The sequence below is a fragment of the Micromesistius poutassou genome (genome assembly GCF_964030765.1).
Source record: "Micromesistius poutassou genome assembly, chromosome: 11".
Taxonomy (NCBI): Eukaryota; Metazoa; Chordata; class Actinopteri; order Gadiformes; family Gadidae; genus Micromesistius; species Micromesistius poutassou.
Window position 1 is genome coordinate 14886411 of NC_140281.1, and position 16886 is coordinate 14903296.

General features: G+C 44.8%; 2 protein-coding genes and 1 long non-coding RNA gene across 3 annotated transcripts; 1 reads left to right on the forward strand and 2 right to left on the reverse strand.

Moving 5' to 3' along the window:
• Window positions 1-388: 388 nt before the first annotated feature.
• On the reverse strand, window positions 389-2425 carry LOC311355670 (uncharacterized protein; the record flags this gene model as incomplete). The annotated part of the gene is made up of 4 exons (XM_084475476.1): window positions 389-956; window positions 1066-1265; window positions 1681-1845; window positions 2217-2425. 4 exons carry the CDS (start codon window positions 2423-2425, stop codon window positions 592-594), a joined length of 939 nt encoding a protein of 312 aa, XP_084331602.1. The 3' UTR covers window positions 389-591.
• Window positions 2426-2458: 33 nt separating this feature from the next.
• Window positions 2459-8639, reverse strand: LOC311355669 (kinesin-like protein KIF9; the record flags this gene model as incomplete). Its single annotated transcript, XM_084475475.1, has 13 exons — window positions 8490-8639; window positions 7602-7767; window positions 7103-7209; window positions 6475-6726; window positions 5970-6053; window positions 5658-5750; window positions 4769-4916; window positions 4150-4214; window positions 3808-3885; window positions 3636-3704; window positions 3299-3403; window positions 2922-2977; window positions 2459-2585 (listed from the first exon to the last, which is right to left on the reverse strand). The coding sequence occupies exons 1-13, from the start codon at window positions 8562-8564 to the stop codon at window positions 2459-2461; spliced, it is 1425 nt and encodes a 474-aa protein (XP_084331601.1). The 5' UTR covers window positions 8565-8639.
• On the forward strand, window positions 7801-16883 carry LOC311355672. Its single transcript, XR_014637498.1, has 4 exons — window positions 7801-7815; window positions 15693-16027; window positions 16452-16520; window positions 16637-16883. It is a non-coding gene; the product is annotated as an uncharacterized lncRNA (long non-coding RNA).
• Window positions 16884-16886: the final 3 nt, after the last annotated feature.

Below are 16886 nucleotides of genomic sequence, written 5' to 3' on the forward strand. Positions count from 1 at the left end.
ATGGGCCACTGAGTGCAAATAAAGCTAGTGCATCCCAGAACAACAACAGACCAAGGAGGACGCCAGAGCAAAATGCATTGTACACACAGGATTAGCAGTCCAAAGATGAGGACTTTGTTTTAATGATTGATACAGTTGATAGGCTGACTGTTCCCCAGAAAACTAATAAGCATCTGATTGACAAACATTATGAATCATCATTGGTGTTTTTGCAATTTTTTATTTTTCTGCAAAGAAAAAGCAAGGCCATATTTCTTTTTTATATGAAGTTGTTTCATATCACAACAGTTTAGTCTGTATTTATATTTCACGTTTATTTCATTAATACACAGGAGCAGATGTTGTAAAAAAAAAAAAAATCCTTAATTTTAGAAGAGTTAAAAAAAATAAAAATTATTAAAAAATAGAAATATATATATATATTTCAAAAATCAATCAATACATTTTTTTGACCTGCACGCATGTTTTTTTGGACCTGCGTGCGCATGTTTTTTTTTTAGACCTGCGCGCATGTTTTTTTTTTTTTTTTTTTGCTACTTCAGTGTAGCAGCTGCTAACATACTTGATTCAAAGCATCATAGTGCAGACACATCAAGTAATGCCTGCATTAAAGTCATGAAGTAATGCCTGCATTACTTGAGGGAACCAAGTAATGGAGGGAAGCACGTACCACGTGTACGATATTACTGGGGTTGGTCTCCTGAGACTCCAGAGACTTAGCACTACAGTATTCTGGTGTCGTACTACAGTACTTGTGGGGTCTCGTGTGTGGAGAGGGGTCTGACCTGAGAGCAGGCGAACCCTGCAGCGGTCCACCAGGTGTTGGCAGTAGCGGACCTCGGCCCGCGCGGGGCTCAGCTGGGCGTGGTGCTGGCGGTACCGCATCCTCAGGGCCCCCAGACAGCTCACCAGGGCCTCCTCAGCGTCCTGGGACTCCTCGGCCTCCTGGACCCGGCCTGCAGAACCACAACCCCAGCTTTATTGGCAAGGTTAGCCTTCAAAAGGCCTTCGTCACACTGGATCTCCATCCAAACCCCTGTCTACGCCGTCGCCATGGTTACACACCGTGAGTGTCCCGGTGCCGGCGCACGGCCTCCGCCGCCGCGTCTATGTCCCTCTTGGCGGCGTTGAGCTCCTGGCCGAGGAGGCGCAGGTCGGTGCGGCGCTCCTGCAGCACCTCCTTGTTGCTCCGCAGGAGACGGTGGAGCTCTGCCCCGCCCGACGCCTTGAACTCCTCGAAGGCCTGGGCCTTGGTGGGCGGGGAGCTGCAGGGGGGAGAGGAGAGATGTAATACCCACACGGGGACCCGGTATCCAGGCATGCCTCACCTCAGGGCCCGACGCCATGAACCAGGAGCTCCAGGTGAGCGGTATGGGCGAGAGAGAGGGTGGGACTTTCAGTGACATGGGTTTAGTGGAGAAAGAGGGCGGGACTTTCGGTGACATGGGTTTAGTGGAGAGAGAGAGGGGGCGGGACTTTCAGTGACATGGTTCAGTGGAGAGAGAAGGTGAGACTTTCACTGACATGGGTTTAGTGGAGAGAGAGAGAGGGTGGGACTTTCAGTGACATGGGTTTATCGGAGAGGGAGGGACTTCCTATACTACAGAGGGATATCCGTTTGCTACAATTCATGATCCTCTCTCCGCCTAGCAGTAACGTGGCTCAAGTTAGCGTACATACTCTGTCTTGATTGGCTCTACTCCCAGAGGTGGTGCGTCTTGTACTTCCTGGTCGGGGGGGTCCGTCTCTTCCTCAGGGGTCTGGGGCGGTTGTATCCTAGGACTGGATCCAGTCCCTGGTGTCTTCCCAGGAACAGGACTCGCGGCTCCAGGTTTTCTCCCCCGGCTGAACCCACATCCACAGAGGAAGCATGTCAAAAATATGAAAATCACCACACACATTTTCCAAAATAAAAGTCCTGTTTTTCCATTCAGTAGATTGAACTCATTAGTTTGTAACTCTGGGTTCGAACCCTGATTTCAAATGTAGAGGCAACACTTTAAGAATGTTATTTATTTCCAAGCATTTAGTCTCTGATGTTCATATCCTTTGTGTGAAATCACTCGTTAAACAAATTAGTTTCTGTTTTCTTATTGTTTTCTATTCTGCCCACCAAAACACTTTCAACACCATTTGTGAAATATTTATTTTGTCTAATTCCGACTACAAACTTGGTTGAGCGCATTCCCCATGGCTCTCCTGGGTTGGGGACTTACCTGGGCGGGGCTTCTTTAGCCTTCTTGCGTTTTATCTTTGCGTTGGCGCGGCCGGTCATACCCCCCACCCTGACGCGGCCACCCACCACCTCCTCCTCCTCCTCCTCCTCTTCCTCCTCCTCCTCCACTTCATCCTCCTCAGGTTGTAGGGATGGTTCACAAAGCAGAATGAAATAAGCACTGCTGTCATCAGGCCTCAGATCTGGCATCACTCTTTAAAATGATCAGGAAGCTGGATAGGTCTACACTACAGAACAACTTCCTGGTTTGCTGTTCCTGACCTTGTGATTGGCCGAGCCGTCAGTCGGGTCTCTCTCCACCAGTGTGTAGGTCTGACAGAGCTTGTCCTTCACTCTCTGCTCCTGCTCTCTGTTAGCACACACACGCACACGCACACGCACACACACACACACACACACACACACACACACACACACACACACACACACACACACACACACACACACACACACAATAGCAGGATATTTACAAGGAGAGCAGGTAAGGGGGAGATAATGTATGCTCAAGGATGCCCTACTGGTAAACTGTTGAGTTTCAAACCCAGAACTATTGGCCTGAGAGTCAAACACCCTCCCCACTAGACTATCCTGCCCCATCTAAAAAAGCCCTCCTCATTCTGCTGTTGTCTTGACGATGGCCCCAAGCCATTCAGTAAACAGAGCCTGCGGTCACATGACTACTCACTGCACAGCCAGTCTGAACTGAGAGAAGACCTCCTGCAGCTGTCTGACACTGACCACCTGAGGAGCAGGAGGAGGAGGTTAATCTACTAATTTACTACTCATCTAATCTGGGTGTTTGTGTGGTTAACCTGTGTATGAATCTGGGTGTTTGTGTGGTTAACCTGAGTGGTAATATGGTCATCTGGGTGTTTGTGTGGTTTACTTGAGTGTAAATATGGGAGTTTGTGTTAGTGGTAATCTGGGTGTTTGTGTGGTTAATTTGACTGTTGATCGTGGAGTTTGTGTGGTAGTGTTAATCTGGGTGGTTGTGTGGTTAATCTGGGTGTTAAACTGTGTGTGTGCGTGTGTGTGTGTATGTTGGGGTTATACATCTCTCACACTGATCTCCTCAAGACTTCCTTCCAGGTAACTCTGCACCTGGTCCTGGAGTTCAGCCCGTTGGGCCTCGGAGAGAGGCTGGTACCTTGCCCCCCCTCCATTCACCTTGAGTTCATTTACACACTATAAGTAACAGTTTTTACATACAAGGAAAATATGTGAAGGTGATGTACTAGGAACCCATTTGGGTTTATTTAAAACCACAGCAAACATGACAACTAATTAAATAATTTAAAATAGAAACTAGGATGGAGGACACCCATAACATTCATCCATTCATTTTTAAAGGATCAACCAGCGAGGAGGTGGTGGTGATGGTGGTGGCGGAGCTACTCACCAGGAGATTTTGGATGGACAGCTCATCCCTTAGCCTCTCCACTTCCTTCTGGAGCCTCTTCACCTCCAACTACAAACAGTTCAACACATTAATCCCATGTCAAGATCCTGTGTCTCTGTGTAGGCAGCGGTGGCACTCAGTATAATGAAGATTATGAGAGTGCGTGTCTCACTGCAGGGTCAACGTGTTGGTTGATGGACGGTTGGCTTTTGACACTCTTCATCCGACTGGCGAACCGCAGCGTGGAAAGCTGCAGGACACAAAGCAGATAAACAAATGACACGATGACAACCACCAACCATCACCTTTAGCAAACCACAAACAAACACCTCAGACAGCCAAACAAACACATCAGGCAACAAACAAACAAACACCTGAGGCAACAGCCGAACAAACACCTCAGACAACAGGTAAACAAACACCTCAGACAACCTAACACACTTCAGACAACTGTCAAATAAACAACAGCAGGAAATCCGATCTGGAAAGAGGAAGTCGGAGCCGTGATGCTCACCGTCTCGTCGATCTGCGTCTCCTCTCCGTAGATGTTGGCCACCAGCACTGTGTTGCAGTTCCCTCCTGATGAGAGAAAGCAGACATCCAGACGTTAGACAAGAACCTTACGGTGCAGGTTCACCGCACAGACCTACATCATCATCAGGGATCAAAGCCCAAGCTGCTGGTTCCCAACCTTTCTGTGCCTATGATCCCTTAGGCCAGAACATTCTTTCTGACCCCAATGGGCACCATTTGACCCCTATCACCATGGCGCTGCACTAACGCCGCGTTCACACTGCACACGTCCATCGACGTATGACGTGACTGCCTGAAATGCCTGAAAAGTGGAACATTTCTCAACTTTTTTTCGCAGGCAACGGAGCTGACAGAACAGACGGACCCACAATGCATTTCGAGAGCGCCCCATGCAAAGTCAATGAGATCCAACAAACGTATTCAGTGTGTACGCCGTGTAAGAGGTGAGCAGTCTGTTGCAGGGTAAGCATCATGAGGGAGTCTGTGTGTATTCACAGGACCTTTAAAACACTTTCCAAAGTGTGTGTGTGTGTGTGTGTGTGTGTGTGTATGTGTGCATGCGTGCGTGCGCGCGTGCGTGCATGCGTGCGTGCGCGTACCCAGGGAGTGTTTAAGTGCGTGGGTGAGCTTGCTGTGTCTAAAGGGGACGTGGTCTCTGCGGGGGTCCGCCAGGGCCAGGATGGTCTGCTCCAGGAAGGACAGAGACTTGTTGATGTGTGTCGCCTCCCGCAATGTCTGCCCCGCCCCCTGCACACACACAAACACACACACACACACACACACACAAAAACAAAAGCAAATAACACACACTCATAAGGAAAACACCTTTTATATACACGTGAACCACATACATCCATAACGAACACGTTTTATGTACACATGAACAACATGTTGCAAAGAACATACATTTAAAACACACACACACACACATATATATAAAGAGAACAAACTTTAAATACACTCACATACACAAACACTCACATACACAGCAACAAAATCTATCAACACAGATGAAACATACAAAAACACATTAAATGTATAGACCCTTCAAACACACATAAATTGAGAACACACACGTTTAAATGAACAACCTATTGAAACACACAGACTGCTCTTATGTGGAACCCATTAGAGCATTATTACCAGTAGAACCAGAACCAACAGTAACCATTGTAATCAAGGATGAGTCCTCACTGGGGGGCGTTGCACCATGCACATTGGATGTACACACAGTACTAGCACCGTTTTCTCCCAGCCTCGTTCTCTCCTGTAGAAGACACGCCCACTGATGTCGTCATGGTTTCGCACCTCAGGTCAAGGTAAACCTGCTATTTTTCGGCTCCAGTTCGACACCAACCTTTCGAGGTGCCGAAGCAATACATTTTCAGTCTTAATGCTCCAAACGGTTAAATTGAGGTGCGCACACCGGAACAGCAACCCCTTCCACGCTGTCTGCAAAAGGGGGTCTCAGCAGACCGGACCACTCACCCCAGTCCTCCCCAGGCGCTCCGACCCGGCCAGGTCCACCAGGCTCAGCTTGGAGCGCAGGTACGTGGCGCCAGAGAGAGACCTGGAGCGAGACTACAGCCAGCACAGAGACGACACGCAGACATACGTGTGTTAAGAAGCTGGAAAAGTGTTGATAAAGAGGTTCAAATACGTGTCATAAGACTACTTTGATGTAGCTGTTTCCCGCCCACTATGCATACAACCTACACACACCCCAACCCCAAAACATACACAAACCCACATTCACACCCTGGTACAGAGGTCAAAGGTTAAAGGTTAAAGGGGAGGTACCTGTATGTGTAGGGTGAAGATACAGTGGGACCTGGAGGAGTGGTTGTTCATAGCGTGAGCTCCCATGATGCGATTCAGCTCCCCCTGAGACAGGACACAACAACCACACACCAACACTATGTTAACACAACACATGAACACCACTCTGATCCCTCCTCGTGAGTGCGGATAGTTCCTTTAAGGAAAACGAAACGAAGGAAGGAGATAAAAATCTAAACACAGCCAGCCAAAGTACAAACCAATTACAGTGGAACACACAGTGTCTTACAGTAGAACGTGTTTCACACGGTGTCTTACAGTGGAACGTGTTTCACACAGCGTCTTACAGTAGAACGTGTTTCACACAGCGTCTTACAGTAGAACATGTTTCACACAGCGTCTTACAGTAGAACGTGTTTCACACGGTGTCTTACAGTAGAACGTGTTTCACACAGTGTCTTACAGTAGAACGTGTTTCACACAGCGTCTTACAGTAGGAAGCTTGTCACACAGCAACAGCTCCCACCTCAAACAGCAGGTCCAGGGCCTCCTCCTGGCTCTGGACAGGGTGCAGGGACAGACCCCTAATGGACACCCGTCCACCGGGCTCCTCCATCAACGCAAGACCCGGCCGGGGAGCGGGGCCCGGGGCGGGGGCCAGGTGCTGGGGCCCGGCCAGTGTGGACAGCAGGTCCGTCAGGGTCTCGTTGTAGACCTCCAGGTAGGACAGCTGGACAGAGAAGATGTGGTCGCTACGCTTCGCCACTTCCTGAAACACCTGGGAAAAAAAGAACAAAATAAGTACAAAAGTAGACACAGACATAGACAAGACCAGAAGTGTGGGTCACCTGCTCCAGACAAAGACCAGACCATACGTCTGTGTTACCTTCTCCAGACATAGACCAGAAGTGTGTGTTACCTGCTCCAGACCAGACCAGAAGTGTGTGTTACCTTCTCCAGGCATAGACCAGAAGTGTGTGTTACCTTCTCCAGGCCAGGCCAGAAGTGTATGTTACCTTCTCCAGACCAGACCAGGCGTATGTATGTTACCTTTTCCAGACCAGGCGTGTGTGTTACCTTTTCCAGACCAGGTGTGTGTTTCATTCTCCAGACCAGGTGTGTGTTACGTTCTCCAGACCAGGCGTGTGTGTTACCTGCTCCACTGCACGGGGGATGATCCCTCGCTGGCAGTAGGACTCGGTGGCGCCCGTCATGGTGTAGGTCTTTCCTGCGCCCGTTTGGCCGAAACACAGGACCGTACCTGGTGGGAACAACACAACAATATTAATATAAACCTACACTATCTGGTCCAGTCTCACAGGGGAGGGACTGAGGGAAATTTACTCCAGCAACCACACAAAAGCACAGACACAGTCTTCACTTCATTCTCATTGATGCTAACATTATAAACCAAATAATGAAAATTATTCTGCAATTATCCGGTAAACACTTTGCTCTTCTTGTATGTCTCTGCTGAATAACCTGTTTGTGTTTTAATGGGATTCACTTGGAAGAGGATTCTCTTTCCCACCATCAACTACTATATGATAAAACATTTCCACGTCCTAATTAAGAACAGAATCAGTTACAAACTGATTATAAACGTTATAATGGATATAAACGTTTTAATAAAATGCCGATGTTTGGACGGACCGTTGTATCCGTCCAGCGCCCCCAGCACCACCTCCTGGCCCACCCTGGCGTACACCTCCTCCTGGGACAGGAGGTGCAGGACACCGTCCAGCTGGAAGCACCAGGAGCTGGGGGCGTGGTTAACTCCTCCGCACCGCCTCCCTTTGCTCTGGTGGATGTTCACCGTCTACGGCAAGCCACAGAATCCAAAGGGTCAGAAATGGTTTTAGCCCGGGTAAGCTAGATAGTCTTTTTTTATTATAACATTAAGAATAAGCAATTAGCGATTATATTCAACTTCAAATTAAATATTGACATGACATAGCTTATAATGACTGTATACATGTAGTCTTATCTCCATTTCCAACGTGAGAAGACATTTGACCATACCATTGGGCTTCTAAGTTGTATATCAAATGTACCGTCATTGCACCTGTATTTCTGTTTGCTATAATTCAGTGGTAAAGTCCTCATAGGGAAGGTGAAGCTGACGTCACACCGTGCTGACCGCAATGGGGACCGGCTCATGTTCAGAGGTCACTTCCTCGGTTGTAGCCTACTGATGGTTAACTGAGGGGCTATTGGGCTAATATTGTAAAAAAAACAAAAAACATAAAAAACGAACTACACGAGACACGGGGTTTAGAGACAGCACACCTGTAGCGTGCTTTGGGATTCAGATTCAGTGTGAAAGGAATTGGCTTGACGGCAAAAAAAAAAATCCAAACGTGTCAAGCTCACATTTAGTCTCATGTTTTATTAAAAAATATATATATATTTTTTTTTTATCGTCAAATGTTTACGTATAACGTAATGGATAACGTAAGGTTAGTGGCGTTTGTAATATTTCTTTTTTTGGTTTGATTGGACACATTGAGGAAACGTTCCGATTAAAGTCATTTGTCTTACTTTTTCATCGGGGAGAATTTCTATGAGCTCTTGAGCAAACTTGGCGGTCGGTCTGCTTCTCACGAAGACCTTCATGTTCCTGAAGACAGTAACTTATATCACGACCCATCCGCGGAACACCTTCAAGTTCCTGAAGTCCACCACCTTATATCACGACCCCACGATTCCTCACAGCGCTACTGCAGCATCAATAGTCTGGTCTTGTACCGTCAACCGTCACACGGTGAAGGGACATCGGCCGTTAATCTTTAGCACTCTTCAACATGTTTATGTTGACGTTCAGAGCCATGACAACGACCTGACCCCCCGCCCCCAGAACCAAACCTCCGCTCACTTATGGAGGGTTAACCTCAGCATTGAGTCTATGGTCTGTGTGCCGCGGGGTATAAAGTAGCCTAGGCTACTAGAGAGTCATACATGAGTAAAAGTACAGATGTCGTAGTTGACAGTGACTTTGATCCAAACAGAACCCCCTTCATTACGGCATTATTTGCTTTTTAGTTGGCGATATTTGATCAACCTATGTTCAGAACATGGCCACATAGGATAGCCTACTGTAGGCTATAAGATTAAGGATTTGTATCCCAGAACCCCTAACAGATATCACAGAGAGACAAAGACCTTTGATCGAAAGAAACATGTTTTAAAATGTTGAAACGTATGGATTCATAAAATGGTATTTTCTTGTTCAGATATGATGAAATTCATGACATTAATTAGTTGAAAGTAACCCACCCTTATGTTATGTAAGCGCACCACTTTGAGTCGATATAATAATCATACCTGCAAACTCATAAGGGTTGAAAAAGATGACAAACTAAACCGTTGTAGGGGGGTCTGGGGGCATCCCCCCCAGCCAAATTGTGCTATTTTAACATGTAAATTAAGCATTCTGGTGTACTCCCAGAAGAACATAAAGGGAAAAGACAACTTTTTCTTATAGTAAAAATGGCACATTTATTAACCCATTAACTGGTCAGTTACGACTGAGCAGTCCACTCCAGGACTGGAACGATGGGGAAAAAAACGCGCGCTGTGGTATCGATTGGTGGTAGTGAAACATGGCACGTGGAACGTGGAGTCATTTGACCAAAGATTTTTTTATTGTGAAGATAGCAAACTTGTTTCTCGCTCATTAGGCCTATACAGTGGGTTATTATCAGGGGTGCACATAACTTTTTTTAGTGAGTTACTCATTTGAGTACCAGGAGATGGTGTTCGGTACGCACTCCACACGTAGCGTCGTTTTGATAATAATAAAGGCGATTAATTAATTAATTAATTAATGATAAAGGGGGGGAGAGTGTTTGGTTGCGGTCGGGCAGGATTGTTGACGGGGGGGTCCAGTCCGTCACTGCCACGGAGCGATAGGATGTCTCACAGTGACGGATATTGCGATCAGCTGATTTTGCGCAGTTCTCCAGTGTGCGCGCGGTGCACACAGCGGTGCACACAGCGCTCCGGCTCCGTTTTGCCTTTTTTTTTTTTGCAGGTGGGGAGACGCAGAAGTAGTACATACACGTGTAGTTTTGTTTTGATGACCTGACGGTGAGTTACGCAAAGGCGCTGTAGTGGCACAAGTGACGTTACGCATCGCTGATTATGGGCGCGCTTGCGTACTTGCGTACCAGTTATGCGCACCCCTGGTCATATAGTCTATGGTTGGTTGATTGGTTGGTCGTTCAGCCGTCGTTTCTCCCCCCCCCCCCCTCACGATTCACGTAAATGATCTATTTTGAGTTTAAAACGGCGAAAGGTGACTAGTTTGCAGGTATAATATATATATATATATATATATATATATATATATATATATATATATATATATATATATATATATATATTATATATATATATTAAAATATATATATATATATATAAATTAATTAAAAATTTGACCTGCGCGAGCATCTTTTTTTTTTGGACCTGCGCGCATCTTTTTTTTGGACCTGCGCATCTTTTTTTTTTGGACCTTTTTGGACCTCTTTTTCAAAAAAAAAGATGCGCGCAGGTCCAAAAAAAAAGATGCGCGCAGGTCCAAAAAAAAAGATGCGTGCGCAGGTCCAAAAAAAAGATGCGTGCGCAGGTCAAATTTTTTTTTTTAATTTTTTTTAATAATAATTTTTTATAATAATTTTTGATTTATAATTTAATTACCTTTTTTTAATCGAATTTTCTTTTCTTCTTTTTTTTTCTTTCTTATATATATTTATATATATATATATTTTTTTTTTTTTATAAATTTCTTTTTTATATATATATATATTTTATATAATTATTATTATTATTATTTTTAACTCCCCGGAGTTTATTTATTTATTATTATTATTATTATTATTTTCGCGTCCTCCTTGGTCTGTTGTTGCTTTATTTGCACTCAGTGGCCCATCCTTATCGGAGGCCTTCTGTACCTGTGAGGTAGAATGGAGGGGGTCCGATTTTTCTGTCTCATTTACTTCCGTCTCTCACTCAAACATACGCGCACACACAGCTCCAAGTTGTCTCTATACTCAGAGCCGGATTAAATAAATGGACTACACTAGGCAGACTGTATTTTTTGGGCCCCTCCATCGATGGTATTCATAAATTGAAATCTGAAACTTACCAAAGTTACTAATAAAAGTTAATTCACATTTTACATAGCGTAGTCTTTGGTTACAAGTTGGTTACTTGTACGCCAAAATAAGTCATGTGTTGTATATTAAACAGTCTATCAGACTATTTTATGATTTTTATTATTTATATGTTATTACACGGCTCCATTAAATGCTATTAAATTATCCTTATCTCTTATCCATTGCCAGTGTCATTGTTGAGGCAGTAGTAGGCCTACCAGTAAATCACCAATAGGTGTCAGCATTGCAGGTTCACAGCTGTCGGACGGCTCGTGATTTTCACATGATTTTTGGGGAGGGGTTTGAGTCCGTCCGCCATGATGGCATCCACGGCTATCGGTTGCCAGGGGCAACGTTGTCAGAGCGGCATAGAGACAGATGAGGAAATACGCGACATAGAGACGCAGGAGACATTACGAGATAGAAATAAAGAAATAAATGGAGAAGAATAAGGCGAAGGAAAAGGGTCCTAGTGAAAATGCAGAGAACACACTCTCATCGACGAAAATCGGCCAAGATTATCCTGTCTCTAGTGTTCCAAGATATAATCTCATCAACTCCAAGAGCACCCGATCGCAAAATCGGGGTTATCCAACATGATAGATATTTTCGGAATGTTGAGTGAAGGGCAATTTCCACCAGAACCGTCACGGAAGCGGCACGGCAATAAAAACGTTCGCCGAAGACATTAAGCCCAGTTCAGACCAAAGATTCGCGACGCAACGACTTGCAACGAGACGAGAACGTCGCAGGGGAAAAGTTGCAGCAGTGTGAACTGGTCGTCGCAAGGCGTTGCAAGGAGTCGCCAAAGATTGAACATGTCAAATCGCCAGGTCCAGTTTTAGAACGCAACGATGTGGCTATTTCTCTTCAGCCAATCATGACACAGCACAGAACAATTTAGGCTTATTAAATAGGCCTACAAGTTGTAGATCCTTATCTTTGGTTCCAGAACAACGATTGTAGATAACGTTAGGCTTGAGCTGATTCATTTACATTATTTTAACGGGACCACCGTTACCGTGTGTTCACACCGCACTTCGCCCCGCGACACGTTTCAATGTTAAGTGAACGTAGAGACGCGTATAGGGCGAAACTTTTTGTCGCCGGGACCCGCGACAAGATTTGATTGACGGGGCGACAGTTTCCCCCAACACGGGCGGGCGCGTTCACGTGGATTTTGTCGCGCAAATGAGCGACAGATGTCGCAGAAGTTGAAATATTTCAACTTTTCCGCGGCATTCGCGTTGAAACAGCCAATCAGCGTTCACTGCCTGTGGGTAACGTGGGTGAAGTAACGTAAAACAGCCAATCAGCGTTCACTCCCTGGGTGACGTCAAGTAACAGCCAATCAGTTCACTCCCTGGGTGAAGTAACGTAAAACAGCCAATCACCGTTCAACCGTTCAGTGAACCGCAGCTTGGAGGAGAAAGTGATTGTTGCCGTTTGTGACTCCCGGAGCGCTATATCTATATATAATATATAAATATCTATATAATATAATATATACGATATATATAATATCATGGCACAAAGCGGTGTGCGCCTCCGGATTATATTATTAACCCGCGACACGTTAAGTGCACACAAATAAGCACACATTAAGCACAGCGACAGATTTCGCTGAGTCGCGCGACTCGGCGACATTTGTGTCTTTTGGTGTGAACGCACAGTTACACGTTAGCCGTTGTTATGGTTACATGCTGCCAGTCCGACGTGTTCCCATTCCGACAGTCCTGTACGCGTATGCAAATTAGCCATGTGCGCCAAACAGAAGAAGGGCCCTATCTTGCGCCCGGCGCAATTGACTTTCTACACCGACGCATGTGTCGTTGCTAGTTTGCACCCGGCGCAAAGCTGATCTTCCCCCGCAGCAACCAGGCACCACTACACTTGCATGTTAAATATGATGTCAAAGATTATTCATACGTGTGAAACTGCATAGAAATAGCGTGTGGATTGTGGAAACATTTTTTTTTACATAGGGCTGCATGAATGAACATGAATGAAGTATAGTAGGCTATGCCATGCGTTAAAATAATAATAATAACAATAATACATTCGAGCAAAGTATATTCCAGGCTTCCAAAACAAAATCTAGTTTTAGGGTAAATGATTGGTTAAATGATTTGGGAAAGAACAGCTGATACAGCGGTAAGTTGTAGGCCTACTTTTAAATCAATGCATCTGCAAACACCGTACAGCAAACACATATGTTCTTGACAAAGACATCGTGTACAAGCCCATTACTTTTAGGATTGATGAGTAGCTATTTGATCGTGAGAAAACATCGTTTTACCGCGAGTGAGTGTTTAAAAGAATGAATGAATGCGGGTGATGCTTGGTGCGCGTGTGTGTGCGCGCCCATCTAAACACGCGCAAATTAAACACGTAAGTGTATGAGAAGGAAATCGAGTCAGTCGACCTGCGATAAGCAGCTGATTCTGAACGAACTCGTCTTCGAGATGGACGTGTTCTAACGCATTTTTAATCAATGAAATGTTAACACAACAGTATATATCCGACCATTTAATTTTCGAAATTTTAGGTGAAGCCGAGCTTCCCTTGCAGTCGAGAAGTCGCCACTACGAAAGAATGCAATGTATCCAACTAGCGGGATCTAAACAAACTAAACTCCAGCGAATTACTACAATGCAGACGTAGTGGAGAATGGCGAAACACAGCAACTCTAGCCTACTCTCAACCAAAATAAAACTAATCGCAAACCTAAGTTAGGTTACTATTTAGCAGGATGGAAGTGATGCTGATGCGGCTCTCAGCTGTGCCAGAGCGTTCACAGTTACTAGGGAGACCACCTGCCGTCGCCGCCCGGTGCAGCGGTGTGAACTGCCCAGTTTTTAGAACGTCTCAGCCCGTCTCGTCGCAAGGAGTTGCGAGTTGCAAGCAGTTGCAAGCAGTTGCGTCGCGAATCTTTGGTCTGAACTGGGCTTTAGAAACAATTATAGTCAATGTAGGCTATTCCACTGGATACGGCAGCGGCACGGAACCAAACCGGCACTACTTTTTTTGAAAGTTGCCGGTTCGCAGCCGTGTCTCACAACACTTGTAGGCTACAGCCATTCAGTTTATGATGTTTATGATCTTTATTCATTAATTGCGCCGCGGCCGAACTGACACGGATATTCTCTGATATTATGTAAGCATAAGCACCGCGGAAACCACTGCTGTCAAAAGACGCTGATCCATCTTCACTGTTGACGCGAGTTGCTCTAGTTCTACCTCCACAGCCCTGCAGCGGGCAATTATCGGACAAGATTGCCCTATAGTGTGTGGTGTTCCGTCTTGTGTTCGAATCTCATGTATTTGTATTTACGATCGGAGAGCAACAATCGGCTGAGATTCTCTTTATGTGTGCGGTGTACATTCGACTCAAAAATCGTAGTGTGGGGCAGCCTTCAGTGCGTTGTCCATTTAGGGAACCAGACAAACTGTAGTCCACTGTTCTTATGGTTTCCTCGACGATCGTGTGAGGCATTGGAGCAGTTTTTAACGCAGCAGTTATTTCCAGGCATTGTTAAAACAGTAGGCCTACAGAATTGCAACAACCTCCTCTGCTAGCAGCTACCGTGTCAACAATAACGCAAAGCTCAGCTGCACTCGGAGGGGCGTACCTTCCAACATGGCGGGAAGGGGAGGGGCTCTGTGCCGTGACGACAACTCCTCATTCTCAATAGCCCCCCGCTGTCTCTTCTTTTGTTCCTCTTCATTTTTTTTCTTTTTACGTTTTGCCACACCCGAAAGCATCTTGAATGTTAGCCTACTCAAAAAACGACCTGCCTGCTAGCTTTATTGTTCCGCTTAGTCTTGTCCCGCTGACCTCCCCTCGGACTTAACTGATTGGCGTTAATGTGACGTAACGTTAAGATAAACAACGTCACTATTTTTAGTTAATTAATATATATTGATATATTAACACTGAAATAAATAGTAGATAGGACATTTGTATAGGCTATAAAAAAAAAAAAAAAATTGTCCTTCTGTCTGGGCCCCCCCCCTCCCGCCAATCAGGCCCTAGGCACGTGCCTAGTTTGCCTTTGGGTTAATCCGGCTCTGTCTATACTATATTTCTGCTCCTTTCTCCCGTCATAAGAACATTACTGTATGTAACCGTGGCTATCTGTTGCGTGGCTTTCCCACTAAGATAGCTTTCTTTATAAAACATTAGTATTCATTTTTAGTGTTTATCATGTCACAGAAACCACAGTGAATTCTGTGTTTCTGTGCCCCTCTGTGGTACCTCTGTGGTGTCGACAGCACAGAGCTCCGGTACCGTTACAGGACAGCGGTGGGGTTTTGAGAAAGGCCTATCTCGTTTTTATTTTTTCTTGAAAACTTCTCAGAAAGAGATTTCAATCATCATTTGGCCAATTCAGAAATACATAAAATCTTACTTTTCTCAGAAAACTGAGATTATAATCGTGTTCATTCAGAAAAACATGACATTTCTTTCTCAATTGAATTTCACACTGTTTGGAACCCTAACGCATTTTAAAACAAAACCTGCTAAATTGAGAGACTGACCAATGTTTGTTTCATTTTTGCTTCTTCTCCTGGGGTCATTTTTAAGGAACCAAAATCCCAGGATCCTTGGGGGTCTGTCCTGGGATCACGGGCTCTCACAACCCTAATCTTAAAACCAAATTTGGGTATCAGGCTGCAGCACCGCTCCTGGATAACAGGCTGTACAAATAAAGTTGCCTAGCCCCTCGTTCAGAGCCGGTCAAAGTGCACTTTAGGCTGATAACTCCGCCTGGATGCCCCAGATGGCCCCACTATAAAACTGAAGTCTGGATCGATGAGCCAGAGCGTTCGCTGTTAAGCCAAGACCTTGGAATAAAGATGAGAGCTGTGATATTGCTTTGTTTGGTGGGTCTTATTTTGGCACGACCAAAAATAAGTGTGGTAAGATGTTATTCTTATATTACCTATTTTATATTTAACCCTATATTTTATATACTATTTAATTAATATATAAACATAAAATCTATATATTATATATATATATATATATATATATATAAAATAACTAGGTTAGAATGGCATTTTTTTCTTTAAATTTAGCAAGGCTATGGAAAGGGACATTTGTGTGAATATCTTAATGCAATAGTGTTGTAGACATACATAGGGTGACATTCTTATCGGATCCCATTTTATGACACGGGAATCTGTAAACAGTGGCCTGTTTGTTTAACGGTCAGTGTCAACGTTACTGCAGTAACTGAGTAAACGTATTGATCAAAAATGTTTTTAGTAAAATAAAGAATTTCCAAATAAAATCCTTGTATTTGTGTACAATTGATTGTATTATTACGTTTTCTGCCAGCAGCCTGCGGATGGAAAGGTGGGGTCAGGTGTCTCCTCACAACCACCATCAAGGGATAAGAGTGTGGACCTGGTAAGTGGAACTTCACGTTAATTAAGTACAGTGGCACAGGAGCGGCACATACCAAGACAGCATGTAGGTAACCCTGGTGCAATTCTACACTGAATGTTGCATTTTGTTTCTTTCAGTGGTCTCAGCACTCCGGTTTCGAGTTCTACTTCGGGACAAAGAAAAATGAGACCTTCAACAATAACACAACAATGGATGAACGGCCGATGAATAAACCAGAGAAGCTATAGATGTTTGTTTTAAACACATTGTGACCATTAAACAGAGACTCCAGCAGACATTCAAACGAATAGTTACCTCCAACTGCAGCTGTATACCATGTTGATTCATTTGTGAAAATAAAGTCTTCATTCAATTTCAATAACATCA